The 23,135-nt window shown below is 40.9% G+C and overlaps 3 protein-coding genes across 4 annotated transcripts; 2 read left to right on the top strand and 1 right to left on the bottom strand.

The window, feature by feature from the left end:
- The first annotated feature begins 1,732 nt into the window (after nucleotides 1-1,732).
- On the top strand, nucleotides 1,733-11,208 carry LOC139914132 (metalloreductase STEAP3-like). Of its 2 annotated transcripts, XM_078291162.1 has the most exons (7): nucleotides 1,733-1,766; nucleotides 1,915-1,953; nucleotides 3,199-3,438; nucleotides 4,310-4,576; nucleotides 5,546-6,070; nucleotides 6,903-7,052; nucleotides 9,604-11,208. In XM_078291162.1, exons 3-7 carry the CDS (start codon nucleotides 3,205-3,207, stop codon nucleotides 9,895-9,897), a joined length of 1,470 nt encoding a protein of 489 aa, XP_078147288.1. In that variant the 5' UTR covers nucleotides 1,733-1,766; nucleotides 1,915-1,953; nucleotides 3,199-3,204; the 3' UTR covers nucleotides 9,898-11,208. The 2 variants fall into 2 exon arrangements, with proteins under 2 accessions (XP_078147288.1, XP_078147287.1); XM_078291161.1 differs by lacking the exon at nucleotides 1,915-1,953.
- A 1,094-nt stretch (nucleotides 11,209-12,302) lies between these two features.
- Nucleotides 12,303-14,975, top strand: LOC139914134 (acyl-CoA-binding protein-like). The gene is made up of 4 exons (XM_071902345.2): nucleotides 12,303-12,415; nucleotides 13,260-13,377; nucleotides 14,145-14,207; nucleotides 14,398-14,975. Exons 1-4 carry the CDS (start codon nucleotides 12,410-12,412, stop codon nucleotides 14,469-14,471), a joined length of 261 nt encoding a protein of 86 aa, XP_071758446.2. The 5' UTR covers nucleotides 12,303-12,409; the 3' UTR covers nucleotides 14,472-14,975.
- A 2,712-nt stretch (nucleotides 14,976-17,687) lies between these two features.
- LOC139914131 (secretin receptor-like) lies at nucleotides 17,688-23,063 on the bottom strand. Its single transcript, XM_071902339.2, has 13 exons — nucleotides 23,022-23,063; nucleotides 22,836-22,935; nucleotides 22,277-22,381; nucleotides 21,643-21,749; nucleotides 20,985-21,094; nucleotides 20,420-20,552; nucleotides 19,816-19,969; nucleotides 19,623-19,683; nucleotides 19,462-19,531; nucleotides 19,266-19,357; nucleotides 18,816-18,954; nucleotides 18,548-18,589; nucleotides 17,688-17,873 (listed from the first exon to the last, which is right to left on the bottom strand). Exons 1-13 carry the CDS (start codon nucleotides 23,061-23,063, stop codon nucleotides 17,688-17,690), a joined length of 1,341 nt encoding a protein of 446 aa, XP_071758440.1.
- Nucleotides 23,064-23,135: the final 72 nt, after the last annotated feature.

Raw genomic sequence — 23,135 nt, 5'->3', positions numbered from 1 at the left:
ACATTTTGGCCATTTATTATTATTTTCTTGTGTCTCATAAGGAATTTGCATTCATTTATGTATTTCATTGTAGACTCAGTTTTTTTTTACTGTGAAATAGTGGAGTAATAATCGAGAGAAAAGAAAAAAATTAGTAAACCAATCTGAAAAAATGTATTTATGCATACACATATACAGTAGTACAGTATGCACCTATACAATATAAACGTACACCCATTCCTATACATAGGCCTATATATGCAGTATAATACAGGAAATTAATTGGTGCCTTTAACATTGAGTTCCGTCTACATGAATTGTCAGTAAACATTTTACTGTTTGATTTTTGCCCATCTTCCTATTTCATAATTTGTAAGTTATTTTCTCTATCACGTCGGCCTTTTCATGGGTTGAAATTGAGTGGAATGAAGAAGGACACTATTGCCTTTTGTTAATACCAAGTATGACAAGCGACCCCCTTGTTTTAGAAGAAATTTGAGGAAGTATACGCCTTCCTCCCAACATACTGTATCACCTCTTACATTTTCAACAAACTCACCTCCATTGTTTCAATCATTGTTTTACTTGTCTTAGTTATGAACAGAGCATCACAAAACAGTGAGGTTGTTATCAATGCAGCTAATTCACACTATGCATATGGAGTCAGGTGAAAGCTGTAGTTGCCCCTAGATAGATACTGGACAGTTTTCATCACAGATTATCAAATTTATTATTTTTGATTATGTTTAATTTCTGCAGATTGGACTTGTGAGATTAATCCACAAAATCAGTCAACATGTCCATCGGCAGACTTCAGCAATCGCCACCTACGAATGAAAAAGCTCAAAATCAGATATGTAAATCAAGGTTTGTGACTTTAAGCATTGTAAACAAACATGAGGCCAGGGCCGAAAGAGAAAGAAAGAGAGAGAGAGAGAGAGAGAGAGAGAGAGGGCAAACGTGCACTTGTGTGTGTGTGTGTGTGTGCGCGTGTGACACCGATGCAGCACTGCAAGCCTGGGGGATTCAACCTTTTGCAAGTGGCAAAGGCAGACATGATGAAGTCATGTTGACAGCGCGTGACCTGGGGGTCAGACATCTTTTTAACACGATTTCGCTTTTGCCTTTCCACTTCAATCCCAAGGCTGCCAGGTTATCAAATAGCCAGTTTCCACTACAGCATTTAAAGGGGAGAAATTAGGCATTTGGAGAAAAAGAGGAAACTACTGTCAATGGCCTCTTCATAATGCAACAATATGATTATTTCACATTTTGTTACAACAGTAAGCCATTGTTATATTATTTGAGAGTTGTAAAAAAATAAAAATAAATAGAGGCTTTTTTCATTTTACAGATCTCAGCAGAAGTGTCAATTCATTAAACTATAGGCTATGGCAAAGTCCAAGCATCTAATATAAATTGCCACCAAAACTTCCAAGTTTGCTTTATATTGACTCAATTTTCAAAGTGGAGCAGTCAGTGGTGAAAAAATATTGTTATTTGATCAATGTGACAAATTATCAGGCCTGGATCAACAAACTATCTTGTACAAATACACATAGTTTAGGGGAAACATTGGTCCTGAATGATACACTGATGTGTATTTCCAGATAGATTTATTAACATCTTGGTTCTGCCCTGTCAGTGTTTGAAACGTTAAGAGATAGTGCTCATTTTTGCTTTGTTATCTTCTGCACACAGAGGAGGGCGGGTGTGGGTATGGGCGGGGCCTCCGCTGTGTGCGTCACCTGACCAGGAAGGAGCGCACAGGGGAGAGTTACCAAGAGGTGAGTAACGGGAAATAAGTAGTAAAACTACTTTAATTTATACCGACATGAGCTAAATTATTTGATATGAGCGTTGATTCTACCAAACGAAACGTTTCTTTTTGCCTACGTCGTCCCGCGCGCGCTAGCAAACTATCTTTCCCAAAAGATAAAGTTTCCACGAGTTCAGCCAAGGACAACAAGCAAGGTGGGTGTCCCAGCATGTGACGTTAATGTTTTATTGAGAGAACGTAACTGTATTTACAAAGTATCTCAGTTTAATGCTACATTGTTCGTCTGCAGACGTTCATAAGAGAACACGACTTGAGAGCTTTCATTCGCCGCGGTCTTCTGGTAAATTCGGCGTATAACATGAAGTGATAAAGCAGCACTTAATTAAATAAAATCTAAACATTTAGAATGGATTCGACACTGCTCACTACCGCCCACCACGCTGTAACGTTATTTTGGTGGAAGAAAAATGTGGGAATAAACCTATCACACCTATTCTAAAAGTTAAATAAGCGCTACTTGATGTATTGGATGCATGCCGAATTGAAGAGTGGCTCATAACGATTCGTAAAACGTGTAGTCATGTCATGTTGTACCATTTAGGCATGTTTGGCGATAACTAAGGAACCTAAAACTGAGTTTTTTTTAACTGAGTTTGGCGTAAAGTGGCTAGATGGCTGGTTAACTGTGTGCTTGGAAATTATGGCATCCTAGTTGGTGAGCTAACTAGCTTTATCTAGTTAGGTTGTGTATCTTTTAATGCTATTATTGGATTGCCGCTCACTATGCCGAGCTAACTGATCTAGGACATCTCAAGTGAGACTCAGAGCTAAAGGGCATCCCAGTTTTGTGTCCTAAAAAGAGAGCAGCCAAAGTGCAATCAGAAACCTTCCATTAGGCCCAAATTAACAAACACAACCTGGCTGTCTTACTTTAACTGTGTTTTGTAATTTGTTTTTTAATTTCATCATTGCTTCCTATTGCATTTTTCCTCTGCCCATGTGGTCTAACGAGCTAGATCTTCAGAGCATAAGTGCTAAATATACTGAACTATAATCAAGTAGATGCACTGGTAGTTGACATGCATTTGAAAATTACTGCAAATATTATATATCCCATGCAGGAGGACACATCAAGCCTCTATGCTCTAGAGCTGATCAGTAATTATATGTAAAGTATAAGTAAATGTCAATAACAGTTTATGTAATTCTGTAATTCACAATAGGAGCATTTCCTTGACAACAACATATTGAATAGCACTTATGCAGTGTTATGAATGAGACAGTTTTCTCTGCATTTTTCCTCCTTTTCATTTATTTTATGAGCTTTTAGGATTATACGTTGTGGGAACGAGCTGTGCCATCTAGGAAATATGGATGCAGATCAATCTAAACCAAAACAATGATCCTGTCCCCTTTGTGGTCTACTGTACATTTGGCAGCACGCTATGCCTAAAGAGGAGATGAAGAGGCCTCTGATTCGAGGGGGAGGGGGAGGAGGAGGAGGCTCCAGACATCTAGAAGCCTCCCTGTCCGACCCCGGCGCTCCTGTGGTGGGCATCCTGGGTACGGGCGACTTCTCCCGCTCGCTGGCCAGAAGGCTGGTGGCCTCAGGGTACCAGGTGGTGGTGGGGAGTCGAGCCCCCAAACGCTCTGTGGCGCTGTTCCCAGAAGAAGCCGAGGTGACACACACACACACACACACACACACACACACACACACACACACACAGTGTCTATCTCATATAGTCAAACTGACACTCACATTCACACCACACAATAGGCGTGCTTGTTCCCCCCCCCAATGGTGATAATTATGTTTTTACTTTGACTTATCCCACTAAGGATAATAACTACCTAACATATTTAAATTGTTTTCCCTGTCAACATTAGCTGTTACTGGATAGATAATCCTGGTTAGAGATAATTGTCACTTGTGGTGTGATAATATGAATGCGTTTGTCATAGTCATTTTAATAAAAACTTGATGAACAACATTGCAAGCCATATGCAAAAAACTATTGGAGCTGAGTTTCCTGGGGCAACTGAAGAGCCAACTACATTCTTATTACAAAGTCATGATAGAGCTATTATGTATCACAATGCTTGTCATAGACATTATAATGTACATAATTTTCAGATGTGATTCATGTAAAAATAGTTAATATATTCTTGATACATTTATAATTGGCTTATGATACCTTACAGTGCATTTAAAGGGTTACTAAAAAGGATAAACTAATAATATGTGTTTGCGGGACACATAAACACATAAAGCATTATAAAGCATCATAAATACATAATAACCACATTGAGTGCATTGTATTCACTATAATGAGAGCGTGACAAAATACACACAATTTGCAATACAGTTAGGGGTTGAATACTTGTGTAGTTAATGACATGATACTACACTACATGTAATTATTTTGATGTTTGATGTTTGTCTGATGATTATAATGTATTTGTGCTTCTATTGTGCATACACTCCACTTGTTATGCATTGCGATCCACTTGAAGTACAGTGTTGCCATTTTTTACTGTGACTACCAGGTGACGTCCCAGATGGAGGCAGTCAGCCAGGCAGACCTGGTCTTCGTCGCCGTGTACCCTGAGCACTACTCCACACTGGCGGGACTGAAACAGGCACTGGCCGGAAAGACCCTGGTGGACGTCAGCAACGGCATGCGGATCAACCGGGACGGGCCGTCGCACGCCGAGCAGCTGGCCGACATGTTTCCGGAGAGTTCTGTGGTCAAAGGGTTTAATACCCTATCGGCCTGGACGCTCCAGATGGGACCGCGGGATGGAAGCAGGCAGGTGGGATACATCATGACGTGACGTGATATTATATCTTTATGCAATTTCAGACTTCAAGTGGTGCTTTATGCTATCATGCTATCAGACTTCAGTTCGGTGATTCGACTACAAGGGAGGAATGTTTTGGAGCTTTTCCGTTGCCTTGTCAGACAAAGTGTAATTAGGATTTTTTTTTTGTGGCGTATCCCTTTGAGACATACATAGATGCATGCATTTCACCAGAGGGGTCAGAGGTCAGGGGAGGTCCGGGGCGGTTCAGCTCGGTTAAGAGTACAGTGTCTTGTTCAAGGACATTTTGACAGAAATGGACATATTGGGTGTTGCAGAATTGAACTGAGGCGCACCATTCCTGAGCACAAACTAGTAAGCAGGATACCCTCCATTCGCTCCAGTGCTACCAGCCAAAACACAACGAATTGAAGTCGGACCAAGTTCAACTTTAAATGCATGTGTTCAGCACCACAGTTCTCTCAAAGCCTTTGAGGAGCCCTGGCTACGCTTTGAAACTGTAGCAAACAATGTGCGCTAGTGCCTCTGGTGCAGTTTGTTAGTTTGATTGCCACCTCACTGTTCTCTTGGAAAGTCATTCTGTTAGTCGAGGAACACATGAAAAAACACACACTCTACAATATACATTTACAGTAGAGAGAGAGGAGGGAGGGATAGATGGAGTTTGGGAGAGAAGGGTAGACTAGCAAAGACTAAAAGATGTGGGATGGGGAGGGGAAGATATGGAGAGATGGTAGAGGAATGGTAGAAGATGAAGTTGGGGAGACAAGGTAAACTAGTCTAGACTTAATCTTCATATTGTCTTCTTTCTGTTCTGTCCGTTTTCTGTGCAAGTGATGGGAGAGGTGGAAAAAGGGAGAAGGAGGTCGAGAGATGAGAATGTGTCTGAAGGACAGATGATTGAGAAAGAAAAGAAAAAAACCTCCATTCCCCCGTCATGTTGTCATCTGTCTTCTCCAGGTCTTGCTGTGTGGCGACAGTAGCAAGGCCAAAGGCTTGGTGATGCAGCTCTGTCGCAGCATCGGCTTCGTCCCCGTCGACATGGGCCTCCTCTCCTCCTCCCTGGAGATCGAAAACCTCCCCCTCTACCTCTTCCCCTCCTGGCGCGTCCCTGTCCTCGCCACCCTGGCCCTTTTCCTCTTCTTCTACCTGTACAACTTCGTCCGCGACGTCCTGCACCCCTACGTCACGAAGGGCAAGAGCGTTTTCTACAAGCTGCCCATCGACACCGTCAACGTCACCCTGCCCTCGGTGGCCTTGGTGATGCTAGCGCTGGTCTACATGCCCGGTGTGTACGCCGCTTTCCTCCAGCTGTCGTGGGGGACCAAGTACAACCGCTTCCCTGATTGGCTGGACCGGTGGCTGACCAGGAGGAAGCAGTTTGGGCTGTGCAGCTTCCTGTGTGCAGTGCTGCACGCCATCTACAGTCTGTGTATTCCCATGAGAAAGTCGGACCACTACAAAATATACGCTGCTTTTAAAGAGGTGAGGAGTGTGGAGGAGTGTGTGTGCCTATGTGTGTTGACGCCCTGTACCTGTCTGCCACATGCAAAAAACAGAGATCATTGCCAGAGAGGAATTCTGTACAGTCCCATGACGCATGCGTGACTTATTGTTCGTTTTGAATTCCACAGCAGGATTATGAGAGGTAAATTTGCAACTAAAGTGTGAAGATTCATAGTTAAAGTTAGATTTTCACAATAATAGATATTTTACTTCCTTTTATTAAATACCGCTCAATAAAGAAGATACATGATTTATACAAAAAGATTAGTACTGTAAACAGTGATGAAGTTTGAATGATAGACTGATTGACTGACCTTAATTTTCCTCGGCTGCACACTTTAGCAATTGCAAACATGGGAAAAAGTCTCTAATTTAACAATAACAGCACAGGCAGTGATCAGTACGTTTTGGGCCTTTTGCCATTTTGGTGGGAAATGATTGATGACAATGTCATTAATTGTGTGCCTGTGCACATGAAATCAGGGGGCTATTGTTCTGTCTTAATCAGTGCATTTGTGCATCAGCCAGGCCTAACATCATAGAAACTAGTAACTACTGGCCTGGTTTATACAAAACCTGATAGTCGTTTCTGTCACTCAACATAGTGTATGCCAAAGAGTTAGTATGGAGCATGGGAGTCGACAATCTACCAGGGACAAATGGCTGATTTTGGTGTCTATGTTCTCATCACTTAATGGCTAAGTTGACCATCGGGCCAATCTCCCAAAAGACTTGGTGTATTCCTTTAACTGTCTTCCAATCTGACGCTCTCTCTCTCTCTTTCTGTGTTGTCCATGTGACGGATGGGAAGGCGAAAGAGTGGGACGACCAGGAGGTGTGGAGGATGGAGCTGTACCTCTCCGTGGGCATCATGGCCCTCGGGCTGCTCTCTCTGCTGGCCGTGACCTCGCTGCCCACGGTGGCCAACAGTCTCAACTGGAGGGAGTTCAGCTTCATACAGGTACACACAATGAGACACGGGCACATACAGGCAGTGATGTGCTGGTTAAAGAAAAGGTGGGTAAATTATGATTCAGTCAGGGATCATCATAAGGCAATTTGGTGGATCCTAGTGGCAGCGAGGGAAAACTTTTTGAATGTTTGAAAGTTTGAAGAACTTACATCAAACTATGAATTTATGTCATAGATTTATGCCGGCCTAAAAAGTCTATTCTGCACATAAAAAGGGGGATAAACTGAGGATAAGTGGGTTTATTCTCCTCTACATCCCTGCATACAGGTAGAAAGACAGAATAGATTAACAGAAAAAGATGGCCAAACGACTGACACACAGACAGACATGAGACACAGACACACAGATATGTAACTGACAGACTGACACCAACAGACAGGCATCAGACTGACAGACTGATAGGTAGACAGATGCACGCTATTTGAAATATATGCCTATACAGGCATGCAGTCACACACACATACACACATGCACACACTCCAACTTCAAGTGTTTGCACTCCTGCAGCTGCCCCAGATTTGGGCAGTGACAAAGCCATCAGGAGTGTTTGAGTGACTCAGTACACACACACACACGCACACACACACACACGTACACAAATGAATCAGTGTTGCACCTCAGAGATACATCCTCTCCTCTCCTCTCCTCTCCTCTCCTCTCCTCTCCTCTCCTCTCCTGTCCTCTCCTCCCCTCCTTGACTTCCCCATCCTGGCCTCCATTTTCCAGTGTTTGCCGTCTGTCTGCACCGCATTTTCCCAACTTCCCTTTCATCTTTCCATTAAACTAATCCGGTGGCAGCCAGATTAGTCATGTGTCGCTAGCCGGCGTGATAAAAGGCAACTTTCTGCCCAGCGTGTCTAGGCTTGCTGCCCACAGCCAGAGGAGAGTGTGTTTGTGTGTGTGTGTGTAGGTGTGTGATGTATACAGTATGTGTCAGCGGGTGTATGTGTGTGCATATGCTTGTGTGATGTACTTATTTTTGTGTATATACATTATGTGTGTGTGTGAGATGTACTTGGTGTCACTGTGTGTGTGTGTGTGTGTATGGTTTGTGTGTTTAAGCATCATCCTCCAACGTGATCACCATCCATTACACACTAAACCCGGAGTCGCCGGAGGCAGAGTTTCGTCCACTTGATCTCTGTCCCGTTTTGAAGTCGCTGAAACTACTTTTAGGGATCAGAAGTCTAAGTCTCTTTAAACATGGGAAACATGACTGTCATTTTTTTCCTTTCAGGACCGCCTATGGCACTTCTAACTAAGCCCCCTCTTTACTGCTCTCATCAACTATTTGAAACTCTCCAAACAAGGCATGGATACTAATCGTTGGCTAAATTTCCATGTGCACATTATTCTATATAGCGGCTCATGTCCTGGTGAAAGGAAATATCCATGTACTCACAAATTAAGTGTGCGCTTATCTGTGTTCACCCACCAATGATTTAGCTTGTGATATTGGCTAGTTACATGCATCAGTATCCTGGATGATATTGATAACCCGGGTACCGTATCCAGGTTTGTCATAGCTGCGATAAGAGCTTATTATAAATGACATATTGCATTAGCTCATAAACTGAATACTTGCATATATGTAATTTTGAGGGAATATTAGTGCGCATCTAAATGTAGCTATTGATTTACATGTGCAGTAAAACCTGGCATGGATCCGTTTCCTTTGCCAGCACTTGCATGAACTATGAATACTGGAAAACAAAGAAACTTAGAAAGGTATGGCTTTGTTTTCCTGTGTTATAAGTGTTTATTGTTCAATTGAAGAGATTCAGATTGTGACTGAATGTATATTTAGTTTGCAAATTGTATTGCAGTTCTACACCCCATTCATTCTCCCTAATTTCTTTATACCATGAAGACGTGGCCACCTAGTGGTTTTGCTGGGCGCTGTCACGGCAGTGTCTCTTCTATTATGTTCCATTACCTTCCGAATGATATTCAATTTTTAAAATGGCCGGTGTTCCCCTTTAATAATTAAACGGCACTGTGGTGAAAAGTCATTATTCTTCTGAAATGGTCATAATTATGAGCGGCTCAGTCCGGTTAGTCCTAGGTTAACTAGGAGAGATGAGGCTATTTTTAACCTCCTGCCCGCCACACAGCTCAACCTTGGGAAGTTTTCGTAATTAGAGAGCCCCGTAGGTATATGACATGCACACACGCACACACACAGACACATACACACTAGTGGGGCTCATTCAGGACATGAGTGTTAGGTCAGTGTGTTTCCTGGGGGTCTTCAGTAGCCTGTAACAGAATGAGCTAATGTACTGGACTGGCCTGACTCCCATGGACTGAAGAGAAGTCACTTCAGAGCTTCACTGCACTGGGAGTGAGCTGTGAAGTACTGGTAAAAGATGGGGACATTTTAAACTCAATAAATCATTACCACATTATAATTCTCATAAAAAACAAGACCGTCACCAAGTGGAATGGCAGACTCTACCAGCTTTCTGTAGCTTTAATGTATTGATTATATTTTGTTTCTTCGTCCTTCACACCCCTCCCCTCTCCTCTCCTCCTGCAGTCCAGACTGGGCTACGCGGCCCTGACCATGGCCACCCTCCACACCCTCCTCTACGGCTGGAACCGCGCCTTCCACCAGGACCAGTACCGCTTCTGCCTGCCCCCCACCTTCATGCTGGTCCTGGTCCTCCCCTTGGCGGTCCTGCTGGGCCGCCTGGCGCTCTCTCTGCCCTGCGTGGCCCTGCGGCTCCGGCGCATCCGCCGCGGCTGGGAGAAGAGCCGCCAGATCCGCTTCACCCTGCCGGACGACGACCGCCGCAACGGGCACCCGCTGGAGGACATCAGTGATGTGTGAGGAACACACCGGTGCTGGGGAGTGTGTGTGTGTGTACAGACAAAAAAAATAGAGCTCTTTATGTGTGCTCTCTTAATACAAACCCCACTCACTCACCCCCACACACACACACACACACACAGATAATTGAATAATATGTCCTTGGAATGTTTTGAATGGTCCTTTCAGCAGCCCATTGTGGGATGTAGCGGTATTCTTCTCAAGAAATTGGTTGCCAGCTGAATAGAATTTTGTTTTTCTTCTGTTTCTGGAGAGTACTGGGCCTCGACCCTCCTGCACTATGCGTCGACAATAATGAGATATTTACATGGTCCATTATGTTCTTTATTTAATTTATTGTTTCCTATTGATACTATCTTTAAACCAGAACTAAATAAGAGAAACATTCACACCCGGCTTAATTTATGCACCGTCGTGAAACTTGGTTTACAATCACCGTTACAAAATCTGGAAGTGTTATAAAAACCTGGACCATTCACATTCCTCTGTTATTGTAATATTTCAATTGAGTGTCGCATCAGTTGATAATTGGGCCTTTAAAAATCTGATTGTTTCTTATTCTGATTGTCATAAATGCACTTGGCCTTTTTCCTTGGCCCAGAGCATGTTGTTGCTGTCGTTTCTCTTTCATTCTTCTCTGCTCGCAGTTCAACTCTGTTGCACAGATGTCTGTTACACCAAATATTCAAGTCATCCTGCTATTTCCATGTACTGAAATAGGTCAGACCCGTTGCAAAGTCATTCATGGTTTCAAGCCGGTTTTATGCAAGTGGCTTCAATTTTTGTTGTGAGGTTTTCTGTTGGGATTTCAGTGTTTCATGTCAGTTTCTGCAATTTGAATCTGATTTTTTTTTTATTCCTACGTTGAACTCCTACAAATATCAATACACTATTCATTCATATTCACATTCATATTCATTCAAACTGTTCACTGTAGTATTTTCATACACTGTTATGTGCCAAATGAACACCCAAAGTCTATAACATTGCGTTGCCGCACTCAAACTGCCACGGGTAGGCTCCTTTTGTCAAGTACAGTCTACTATGTGTTATTTAAGAAATATATGATTTTTATTATTCTACCTAGTTTCTAATTATGTTGTAGTGTTGTGTTAAATTGACCTGCTGATAAGAACTCATCAGGACACGTTGAATTTTCTGAAAAACCTTCAATCGGCTGTTACAGAACTTTTTTTTAATCGCTTTCATCAATGTGTCCTAACAATGTACAGAAAACAAATACAAAACACACAAAAGCACTGTCAATTTTCTATTCTCATGAAGAAATGGATGTGAAGTTATTTTTCTAGAAAGTAGAATAAACCTTTTTTTTCTACAACTCACTTCTGTTTCGACTATTATATTTCTGGCTTTGATACTTTAGGAGTACAGGTCTTGAGATTGACTTTGTAGATATGAGTGCAATATCATCCATATATGATTGATCAACTTGATGCCTGATTGATGTTTTGAATGAGTCAAATGAGCGATACGTCTGATTTAACATCACACTTAGTCTGTGGTGAAAACATGACATCTTTATCATAAAAAACGAGTTTTTCTAAATCCTGCCTTTGACTCAAACAAATGCATCTCTCAGTTCATTGACCATGTGAATGCTGCCATCTTGTGGTAGAAAATAATTCACCTCTTCCCATACAAGAGTGTATACCTTTCCTTGACATGCAAATGTACTTGTGAAAACTGAACAGGAATAACAAGCCGCAGTTTTAAATTCTTGCTGATTTCTACGCAGTCATACTTCATGAAGAACGGCATGTGGGAGGGAACGACGTTATCGGACATTAGCCGAGCATACCACAGGTGTCTTGCATTCCAAAGGCCTCGTCACTCCCATGTGCCCTCTTTCCATTCTCATGGTAAAGATTTCTTGTTTCTTGAGTTTGTACATAGGAACAGAACCGGCCATTCACTTCTGTCAAATCCGTGACTTGGACTATAGTGGTTGAATAAGTCTTTGTTCTCGGTGCTACAGGTGTTTCTGGAATTTCTTCTTTCCCGGCGCTACCTGCCCATCCCATGCAGCTTGTTGGTGGGTGAAGTTGTGCCAGAAAACCGTTTCAAACAAAAGGGACTAGAGGTCACATGAGTAGGAAGGATCATTGAGGAACTGAACGTCATGGCAAGCCTCAAACATTTAGGCTTCCTCTGTGTGTTCCCTCCCATTCATTTAATGGTGATTGAATGCATTTACACAGAGCATGAGCTCCAGATCCAAGAAGCAATACTCAACTGTCAGTTACTAAATTGCTTCAGTGCAAAAAAATAAATGCATACCCACTATTCCCATAGATTCACACTCAGAAATCCAGAGTCAGATAGAAAAGGTTAATGCCACACCTTTCTGTCCGTTTGTACCTGCCCATTTCATCTTCCCCAGCCAATAGAAACATGAGCAAAGAACATAATAGTAGAACTAGTTGGACAGCTACCTATGTAAATCTGGGACGCCAGTAAAGCAGTTGCAAGGTGTGCCTCTCTCACTGCAGTCATGTCGGTAAGTACAATTTTGCTTTGTATAGGAGTGCTCTGAATCTAAGTTATTCTAACATTGTTAAATAAATGATCTATGACTAACTTATCTTTCATCTTCCTTGAGTTATATCTTTACGATCCCTGTCATAAGGTTGTTACAGAGCAGCGATTGCTCTGCTGAGTTACTGCTATAAAGTCTTATGTAAAATATATGAAGTAATTAAGTAATAAATCCAAGTTTGTTCCTAGTTTTTGAGCAAGGATGATACACTATAAATCACAATGCCAAAATACATCTCAGCTTTCTTGTGTCAGAACTGTTCCACCTCTTTCATATTCAGATACCGTATTATATGCTGCATTAAGTATGTCAAATATGCAAATAATTATCAGCATTTGTTTTAACTTATTGGGGATAACAGAGGGTGATCTTTGCCATATAGGATAATACAATGTAGTACATGAAAGTTAAGATAATCATAGGAAAGCATTTTAATGTCAATTTAGAACACAGCAAAAAGTATCCATCTTACCAAGCCGTTTAATATTGATTCTTAAAATCTTTCTCTTAAAATAACTGAAATAATCAATCTGCTTTATTCTGCCTTGTTTCAAGATATTGACAAGTGAAACTGCACTGGAAACAAGTGGATTTAACTTACACTATTTTTTTTACTTGTTTTAAGAAAAATAAGATTATTTTTAAGACTTAATATGAGACTAAATGACTTGTTAAGATGGACATGTTTGCAGTAAATGCTTTTCTGTGATTTTCAACATATGTGACAGCATTTGACAAACAGAAATCTTTAACTGCTATTCGACCCGGTCTGTGTATCACGTTGTATTTTATCTCATCCTAACAGGATTCCTTTCTGAAAGCAGCAGATGATGTGAAGAGACTGAAAGAGAGGCCAAACAACGAAGACCTGTCTGCACTGTACGGTTTATATAAGCAAGCCACAGCTGGTGATGTTAACATAGGTGAGTTACTGTAAAAAGAAATCCTTTAAAGGCATTTAATCTTGTGTTTAGACTTAAAATCGTAATTTTCGACCAACAAGAAACCTTTGTTTCTTCCAAAAAAAGTGGAAAAATCTGCCAATGGAGTAAGAATATTTCACTTGATTTCATTTAATACATTCAATACATTTTTAGTTTTCAAGAATTCTCTTGAGATAAGTGACCTCTTTATAAATGAGAGAAGTGATTTGCCTCATTTGATCTGTTTAAAGACCTGAAGCTAGTGAAATTATCCTGCTACACTGGCAGATTTCTTTTTTTCACTTGTCTTAAGATTTTAAGACTGAATTCTGGATCAAATGAATTGATATGGTGGATATATATATGGATATATTTGCAATGCATGGGTGAGTCTTAGTGATCCAGTATTTGTCTGGGGAAGAAGACTGGCAGTTGGGTGGAGTTGAGCAAAAAAAACATACCCAGAATGAAGCCTGGCAAGTTTAGTGTCATACTATGAATGATCCCAAGACTGATAAGTTGATAAGAAGCAGTTAATTTTTTTTTCAGATCCCCATCAGTTGACTTGAGCGGTTAAGTTGACTTGAGCAGTTATTAACATAAATATTTAAACTGGGGATTGACAGCTCAACTGTGTTGCATTAGATAATAGTTGAAATGGCTTGACAGTTTATACATAAGCAACTGACATGATTCATTCTTGTATTGCGCAATTATGTTCCGTAAAAATTGTGTTTGTTTGATAAAACTCCTTCATTTATCCGCAGATCGTCCAGGATTGCTGGACTTTGCTGGCCGAGCAAAATGGGACGCCTGGAATACAAAGAAAGGTCAGATTTAAAGACCTGATATAACTTCTTTTCCTATATCACAGTATCGGCTATCCATCAAGTAGAGTTAAATGAATGGATGGTATCTCTGCTTCTCAAATCCAAAAACCTAGGATTGTGGCAGGTTTTCATTTTCAAATTGATTAACAGCGGTCTTAAAATAAGAATTAACAGATGTTTCTGTTTACAGGTCTCTCCAAAGATGAAGCAATGGCCTCCTACATTAGTTTTGTGGAAGAGATGAAAGTAAAACATGGCATCTAAGTCCTGTTCATAAAAATGTCAAACTCATAACAATTTCAATGTCATATCTCCCAATTTCTTCTCAGTAGCCCTTGCAAAAGTACAACAGAAATAGGAGAAAATGCATAGGCATGCACTCTTTGGTATGAGACATGGGTCAAATGGTATTTGCAAATTATTCTTTGCATTTGTTTTAAATTTGAGTTTGCCACATTGGACAATACAGTGCCATAAAGTTTTCAGTGTTTGAAAGTCAATTTAGAATACCAAAGAATACTAAATCGTCTCCAAACATCTGACACTCTATGTTGGTTAAAACAAACTGTAAAAATGATTTGCAAATACAACTTCACTTAGATCTGAAAAGCACCAACTGTAATTTCATTATGTTCACGGTTGTTATTTGTATAATGTGTGTAAAAATCATTTGGAAAAAAGATCTATGTTTGACATTTTGATATAAAAAAACAGTTGCAATAATGAGCATCCGTACAAAAGACTGGCTATTAAAAGTAAAGACTTGTTCTTTGGGTCTCCTCTCTTGTCTTCTTCTATCAAACAACTTCTGAGGCTGAATCAGCACAGCTTGGGTAAATCCCAAGTTTGTCACATTGTTCGTCACATTGTAGAAGAAGATCAGAGCCTCATAGTGGTCAACATGCTTTGCAGTTGATCCATCTCTTGGAAAGTTGTCACGGTAACTGAATGGATGGTGCTTCATTTCAAAAGTAGCCATAATTTCCATCTGTAGTCATAACTGTGAGGCATCCAGTACATGTTCAGATGTCAGGTAATTATCCCTCAACAACTTCTGTAAGCTCTCAAGGCACTGAACCCCCAACTGCTCTAGTGGATCTGCTCAATGGCCACCAGTACAAGACTGTGGCTGCACTGGGACCTTCCCAGATGTGACTGAATACAATTGGATGAATATGAAGCAGGGTGGTGCTGAAAAAGAGCATGTGTGTTCGTCTGAGTCATATCTTTTGTACCTATCAGTTCTTGGGGGTGTTTATACCATATTAAGCTTTCATTAAAGGTGCTATGTGCAGCATTTTAACATCAATAAATCATTACCACATTAATGTTGACACATTAGCAGAGGTGTGACCAAGTCCACTTTGCTCGAGTCCCACGTCAGTCTCAAGTCTTAAGGTACAAGTCTCAAGTCAAGTCTCAAGTCTAAATGTAGAACAGCAAGTCAAGTCAGAACAAATCGAGAGTCCAGTATCAATTTAATATCTTAAAGAAAACTAAATATCTAGGACTTTTCAATGCAATATGGTTTTAATAGGATAAAAACTTGGTAAGAGCATCATGAGTTTGATTTCTATAATCAGTTTCAACTTCAATAAATTCAATCATTCCATACAAATTGAGAAAACAGAATTTAAATTCAGTCGTCTGCTGGAACAAATCTCATCACTTTCAATCTAAGTCATTTACACAAACACAAGGGCCCGGATCTACTAACATGTCGTAATTCCAGGCGCAGCACAAAAGCAATTGCGGGTGAAATTTGTACCGCCAGCGCATGGTATTTACTAAAGTAGCGCACGCAAATGAGCGGAGGCGCAGATAATTAATTATAATTGCGACTGCGCAAATATAAGGGCCAAACAATGCGCACAATAGCCTATTTGCGGCAACGTAATGATGGACAAAAGAAGCGCAAATTTCTCTCCAGTGGAGCTGGAAGTGTTGGTGGCAGAGAAAACCACAAAGAGCTGCAAAGAAGTGATGTTTTACCCGCGCGTAAAAAGTCACTCTGGAACGATATAACAAATAAAGTGAATGCAGTTGGGCACCACAAGCGCGATTTAGCGGAGGTAAAGGCGTTGGTATGATATGAGGAGGTGAACCAAAATGCTTAGCACAAATAAAGCCAAAGAGGAGCCTGAACTCCCTTGGAGGAGCAGCAGGAGCCTGACTGAGACACAGGTGCCAGTGTGGGAGGGATGGAGACCTGGTGAAGGTATGAAGCCGCACACACACCTCTCCACGGAGAGGTTATTACGCACACATGTTTTAGCTGCATTGTTTACATCAAGGCTATGCCGCTCAGATATTGGCTCATAATAAGTGTCAGCAAATCCAGACAAGAGTGTGCGAGCGTGCGTTTTCGTTTTTGTATATTTAGGTAATAGTCTGCATATTGAGTGCGCATTCTGCTACTCTGCCAATGACGCGTAAATGGTGTATTTTTAAATCAGCATACCCGTTTAAACCTGATTGGAATTATAATAGGGATGCGATCTAATGTCTACATGTTATGATGTGTAGATGACTGTCACCTTGATCTTAGAGCCGGTTCCAGAGCCAGTCTCGTTGGAGCCATTCTGTGCGCAAAATGATAAGACATGCTTTTCCTAGGTCTTAAATTCCGTGCTTTTGATAAATCACGTCCTCTGCCAATTTCCATAAAACCCTCCCTTAATTTTGCGCTTCATCCTTGGAACACCCACAAATGCATATGCAATTATATCAAACCGCAAAAAAGATCAGATCAACCCATGATTTCAGGCGCAAAATGCGCTGCGCAGAGAACAAGGTTTTAGCACACGCAATGCGATTTGAACTGGCGCAAACGTTTAGTAGATCTTTTGTCAAGACTTTAGAAATATTTTCAAGTCATCAAAGCAGAAGTCAAAGTCAACTCCCAAGTCAGCAGAACCCAAGTCAAGTCTCAAGTCTTCTCTTCATGCATCAAGTCTCAAGCAATTAAAACTGTGACTCGAGTCTGACTCGAGTCCAAGTCATGTGACTCGAGTCCCCACCTCTGCACATTAGTATAATTACTGTAAAAAAAAAAAAACGAGACCATCACCGCCTCTACTGGCCTCTATACTGCTTTTTACATTGTGTGCCACCAGGTCGGATTTTGCGGGAAATCTGATGGATTTCTTTACGGCACAAAACAGTGCTTACATTCTAACTGCATATTTTCAATTTCATGTTAGCTTACTTTGTCAGAACATATTTTGGTTGAAATTGATTGTTATCAGGGGCTGCTAGTGGCTCTTATCCTTCTTCTTGCTCTTCAAAACAAATGGACAAAAATGCTACAGGAAGCACCTTAAAACTGGACGTCATTAAGAAAAAAAAACTGTCTTCCCTCCAAAAAGAATTCCCAAATCACTATGGGATCTAACAAGGTGGGGCTAATAGACTGTCATCACCACCAATCCGGACTCCATTACATGCCGGCGAGGAGGAAGACAAACTAGAACCTATAGGTCACATGTCCAGAGTGTCCACCGGGTGTCCGGCGGGCCCCGGGCCGTGCGGGGGGCAGGGGAGCAGGGACACCTGCGTGGGAGCAGCTCCGCTCTGGCTGATGGAGCCGCGGTACTGCCTGCGCCGGCCGGGGAGGTGCTGCGTCAGACGCCACCTCCTCCACCGCCTCTGGATCTCATGCTGCACCTGGAGCACAGGGAGGGGGAGAGAGAGTTCTAACCAGAGAGACACATCAGAAACAAACAAATAGCCATTGGAGAAATCCTACTTTTTAAATGCAAACTGTGCTGCAACTCAATTTCTGAACGTTTTCATGTCCTGGCCCCGATAAAGACACACAGATTTTGTCCCAGGACCCTCGTATGGGAAGTTTGTTGTTGATTTAATATTGAACTGAAGAACTGTCTACACTGTACATGGGGAGATAATAGTGGTGAGAGTGAAACCTATGATTAGAATAGTCATTTTCCTTCACTAACATCCACTCTACCCCAGTGATTTACAAAAAGCTGGGCCCTAAGTAATCTCAGGTTCATATTGGAACAAGTTTATAATATCTAAAGGTGCAATAAGTATTTTTATTGCCCCATGGCACACAGTGACCATAATATAACTGCAGGGATTGAACGGGTTGTTGGTCAATACCAATGACTCAACCATTACTTTACCAGGTGCTGAGATTTCAAACGCACTTTTTTTTTTGGAACAAAAACTTTGTGCTCTAATTCTCATCACTATTGTTACAATGTGACTTTATTGTTTGTGTCAATTACAGGCTAAGCTGTGCCAGAGATCTGTCAGCGTTGTTGCAATTCCTATTAATTGCCAGTAGAGGTCAGTTAAAGTCATACATTTCTTACCTCTCCATTCATGAAACAGTAGAGGACGGCCACCACAAAACCCTTAGAGAAGGAAGAGAGGAAGAGGAAGTGCACAGGTCAGTAAGTATGAATGTAATCTTTATTATTCTAAGTTGTTCATGCTGGATGAACAGATATAATGTATGCAATAATATCAGGAACAAGTAGGTTTACTGTTAATTCTCTCTCTTGTGGTCTTTCAAAGTCTCTCTCTCTCTCTCTCACACACACACACACACACACACACACACACACCCTTCTCATTTACCTGTGTAGACGACAGAGCCAGCTCCGCAAAGGTCCATATCTTAAACACCAGGCTGCTGACTTTAACAGGTACGAAAACGAAGAGGCTGTACTGCAGACCAAATAATGCCACCAGAAAGAATGTGGATTTGATCAGCCTCCTGGTCAGAGGGACAGGAAAACAGTTTCACACTCCTGTTTTGATCTGAGAACACCTACTGCTGCTGAAGCATCACCGATCAAGGACAACTAACCTCTATGTAACCTCCAAGGACAGGGAATAGGGGGGAAAACTAACAATATCATAAAATATGTCCTTGTATTTGTTTCTGTCCCTGTAAAAATAACCTACATGTACATTTGTTTTCACTCGGATCCATAAACTGAAATAGAAATGAGGATCAGAGTGGCCTTATATTGGATATTGTATAATATAATGCAGAATGATATGAAAGATAAATGTACTACTCACTTATATTGGCTGAATTCATTCCTGTGTGCGTCTGGCATCCGCAGTTTGCCCACCAGAATCCTCAAAATGCTCAAGAAAAAGATCAGATTCGTCTGAAATGATTGAAATCGATGAGCATGGCGCAATTTTCCAAAGCAAATATTTAAGAGCAATTTAAAAAAAAAAGAAGTAAAATAGGAAACAAAGCTGTACTTACAAATATGGTTAGCAGTACTGGTACTCGCAGAATCCACCAAATCCACTCGTGTCTCCTGGTTTCCCAACAGCTTTAGTATTGAAATAGGAAATGATTTTAAAATCATTATATATAATAAGTGAATGACTGTATAAATGAAACAGATTTTCCACCTCACTTACCCTTCATCCTCATAAAAATACTTGGCCAATCCCCAGGAGAGAATAACAATTAATGGAAAACCTATGTGATGAAAGAAATCTGTGCTATTGAATCCAAACATACCGTTTTGTGCTTAAAAATGTCCCCTATTCTCCCTAAAAAAAAAATGAAAAATGTGAGGTGCGCTTGATTTCGGTCGTCAGGCCTCCCTACCCCAGCTGAGGACGATGTACCAGGCCAAGTGCTTCCTCAGGGAGAAGAAGGAGCGGCTCACCAGGGTGAAGAGGAAGTGTCCCTCCACCAGCAGCCAGCTGTAGTTGGCCAGGATGGAGTAGTTGCAGAGCATCAGCACTACTTTACACGCCACCTGCCGCACATGACAGTTTTCAATTATCCCTATTGTTTTTGTTTATTTTTGATAGAGGAAAAAGACTGCCTTGCCTTCTCTTGACGTGGAATCTAACACACATTTCTTATTGTATCACTGTGGAAGAAATGGCCTTCACAATCCATGTCAAGGCTTAGAAATCTCCCCTTCGTTTACATCTTTCCCTTTATGACTGACGTGGGTTCAATAGGTGAAATCAATAAGAGATCATAGCTTTCAACTGGATTCACCGGGTCAGTCTATTTCATGGAAAAAGCAAGTGCTCAAAATATGTTGTACATTTAGTATAAGATCAGTCTGGGTTGAGCATGTAAAAGGAGGAGAGTTTGAAAAAATAATGGCATCTATCTATCTATCTATCTATCTATCTATCTATCTATCCATCCATCCATCCATCCATCATCCATCCATCCATCCCTCCCTCCCTACCGGATAGTAGTCACAGTGGTAAAGCTCGTCATTCGTAAAGAGCAGAGAGTCTCTGATGAAGATGAAGATGGCTCTCAGGATGAAGGAGACAAACAGCTGGATGTGAATGTAGTTCCTGGTACAGTGGAGCTTCCTGGATACAACAGGAATCATTTATTCATTACAAATCCAACTGGAGACATATTGGAAGTTTAAGTCTTCAACATTAAGGGCAGTGCAAATCTTTAATGGAAAGTTTTAAGCTTAATTGATGTTTAAACAACAACACTAAACACATTGAATAAATCCTAATGAGAATACCTCACAAGGCAAGTCTGTTCAAATAGCTTTAAGTGTTGAAAAATATTTAAGTTTAGGAGTAAAGACCATTCTATACTTTCCACCAATGACAAATGAATCTGAAGTATGTCATGCTTTGAGGGAGAAATGATCTTTTCTCTTGCTCTCCTCCACAGAGAGGTCAAAGGTCAGCTTCAGCTGCATCTGGTAGGGATTCAGTGGCTTGCTCAAGGACACTTCAGCAGGGCGGAGCAGGGATGGAGTGATAAATAAACTTGTTTCTTACCTAAACAGAGAGAGGATGGCGATGGCGATGGTGAGGGAGATGAGGGAGAGCGTGTAGCCGGCTGTGTACATGGTCTTCACATAGGAGAAATACAGATGGGAATCTGATGACTGGATAGGAGGAAAGAGAACGATGCTTTATCACTTCTCCATAGAAATGATTTTACAGTATCTAATTCCACCAAGTATCAAGACTTCTACTACATTTGACCCACACTGAGCTTGTGGGAAAGCTTATTGCCTTTAGTGAGCTAAAATCTGACCAAGGTCAGAATTGTGAATAATTTTGTTGATTCTAAACAGTATTTTTTGACAATATATTTGACCCAAACCCAAGTCAGAAATTCCCCATCTGACCTCAATCCACTGGGCAGAGGCAGGCGCTGGTGGAATCGGGCATAACATTTATTTCACATTCTACTGATGAAATGCAAAAATGGGTTGGGTAAGGAAAAGAAAACTGCTATTTTTTATTTTAATAGTGAAATATTTCAGCTTTCAAAATGTCCCTCCATGACTTTTCCTCGACCCACTTTCTATACAAACCAGTGCCTTTAGATTTTTCTAAATCATGCAAGGAAAATGTTAATGCTTTATATTTGATATACCTCTTCTAAAACATGTATAATAGAGTGAGACACTGCAAGAGTTCACCCAACCTCTCCCAGAAAGTGGAATGTTTCATTGAAAGTGTATCCACAGGCGTCTTCATGGGGAACAAGCAGGTCTGTCCAGCCTGTGGCAGTGCAGTTGCGATGCACTTTACCTGGAAAACAGCAATAATACAATCACAGGAATCTGTATAATTATATAACAGCATAGTGTGAGTGTGTGTGTGTATACATACATTTGGAAAAAAACAGAAAAATAAAAGTTCTAGTAAAAAGTTGTATTTTTCAGGGCATTTTTTGTGTCCCTACAAGGAAAATGGTCCTTTCTTTCTTTCTTTCTTCCTTTCTTTCGTTCATGAGCAGTGCGGAGGTGCAACAACATGACTTTCCCTGCTTCGGTTTCTCAATCCACCTGTGTTTGTTCAGACAGATCATTATGAAATCTATCATCCTCATCTCCCGACATAAATCTAGCGCTCCCATCTGCCGGCTCAGTGTCTCTATGTACACAAGCGCTTTATGGATGACAGTTTGGATAGAGATTCTGAGAAGACAAACTGTTTTAGTATCTTACGGAAACAAATTAGATGGCTGGCAAATAATTAACTAGTGTAAAGTGATAGATAATGGGTCTCTCTCTCTCTCTCTGTGTGTGTGTGTGTGTGTGTGCATAGTGTCTCACCTTCTGAGCTGTAAAGCTCAGGACAGGGTTGCGAGACAGTTTCCCCAAGAGAAGCAGGCGGCCAGCAGTTCAAGCTGTCCCACATTCCCATGCAGTCTGCAAACACTCATATTGTTTTTAATAGATGTAACAGAATTCACAGAGATGTTTTCTTTTTCTATTAGCTGGACTTACACAAAAATAACCAAGAAACAGTATAATATTCAGTAAATAGGCTACATAAAACTTAAGGCTCCTATTTGATTTTTTCATTGCAGAATAAGCACTGAGAAATCATCAGATCTGGGTTAATCCTGCCATAAAAAAAATATATAATTTCAAGATGTACTACCTTTTAATACCACTAGGTGGCAATATAGCATTGCATTAAATTGTTTCTGTAGGTAAAACCATAGAGATATCTCTATGGGTAAAACAATGATAAAAGGCCATTGAGCACCAAACCTTGATTTACTGAATAGTTTAATATTATTAATAAATATTATATTATGTAATATTATTCATTATCAGACGAATTATTAGGCCTAGAATAAAATGTTTCAAATATGTGTTGACTCACCTGTTGCTTTGGACGTATTAAAAAGTAGCAGGTCTTTCATGCACTTTTCTTCCTCTTTAACAAGAATGATATGAGGATGACAGTCTGGAGACGATTTTGCCTGTAATAAGCAGAAGTAATAATGCGCCTATTCTCAACATTTATCATATCCATAGATTCAAATCAAGCATGTATCTCCTTTCTCACCTGGGGCAACATTAAAAGTCCAATAATTCCCACTTTCTGCATTTTGTCAGGCAGGCTCGCTTTCCCATCGATATATGTAAATTCAAAACTCTAGCCGCATATCTGATGAGAGGG

This window comes from Centroberyx gerrardi, chromosome 21 (genome assembly GCF_048128805.1).
Source record: "Centroberyx gerrardi isolate f3 chromosome 21, fCenGer3.hap1.cur.20231027, whole genome shotgun sequence".
Lineage (NCBI taxonomy): Eukaryota > Metazoa > Chordata > Actinopteri > Beryciformes > Berycidae > Centroberyx > Centroberyx gerrardi.
The sequence above is the reverse complement of the archived record's forward strand: the minus strand, read 5'-3'. Positions and strand labels throughout refer to the sequence as shown.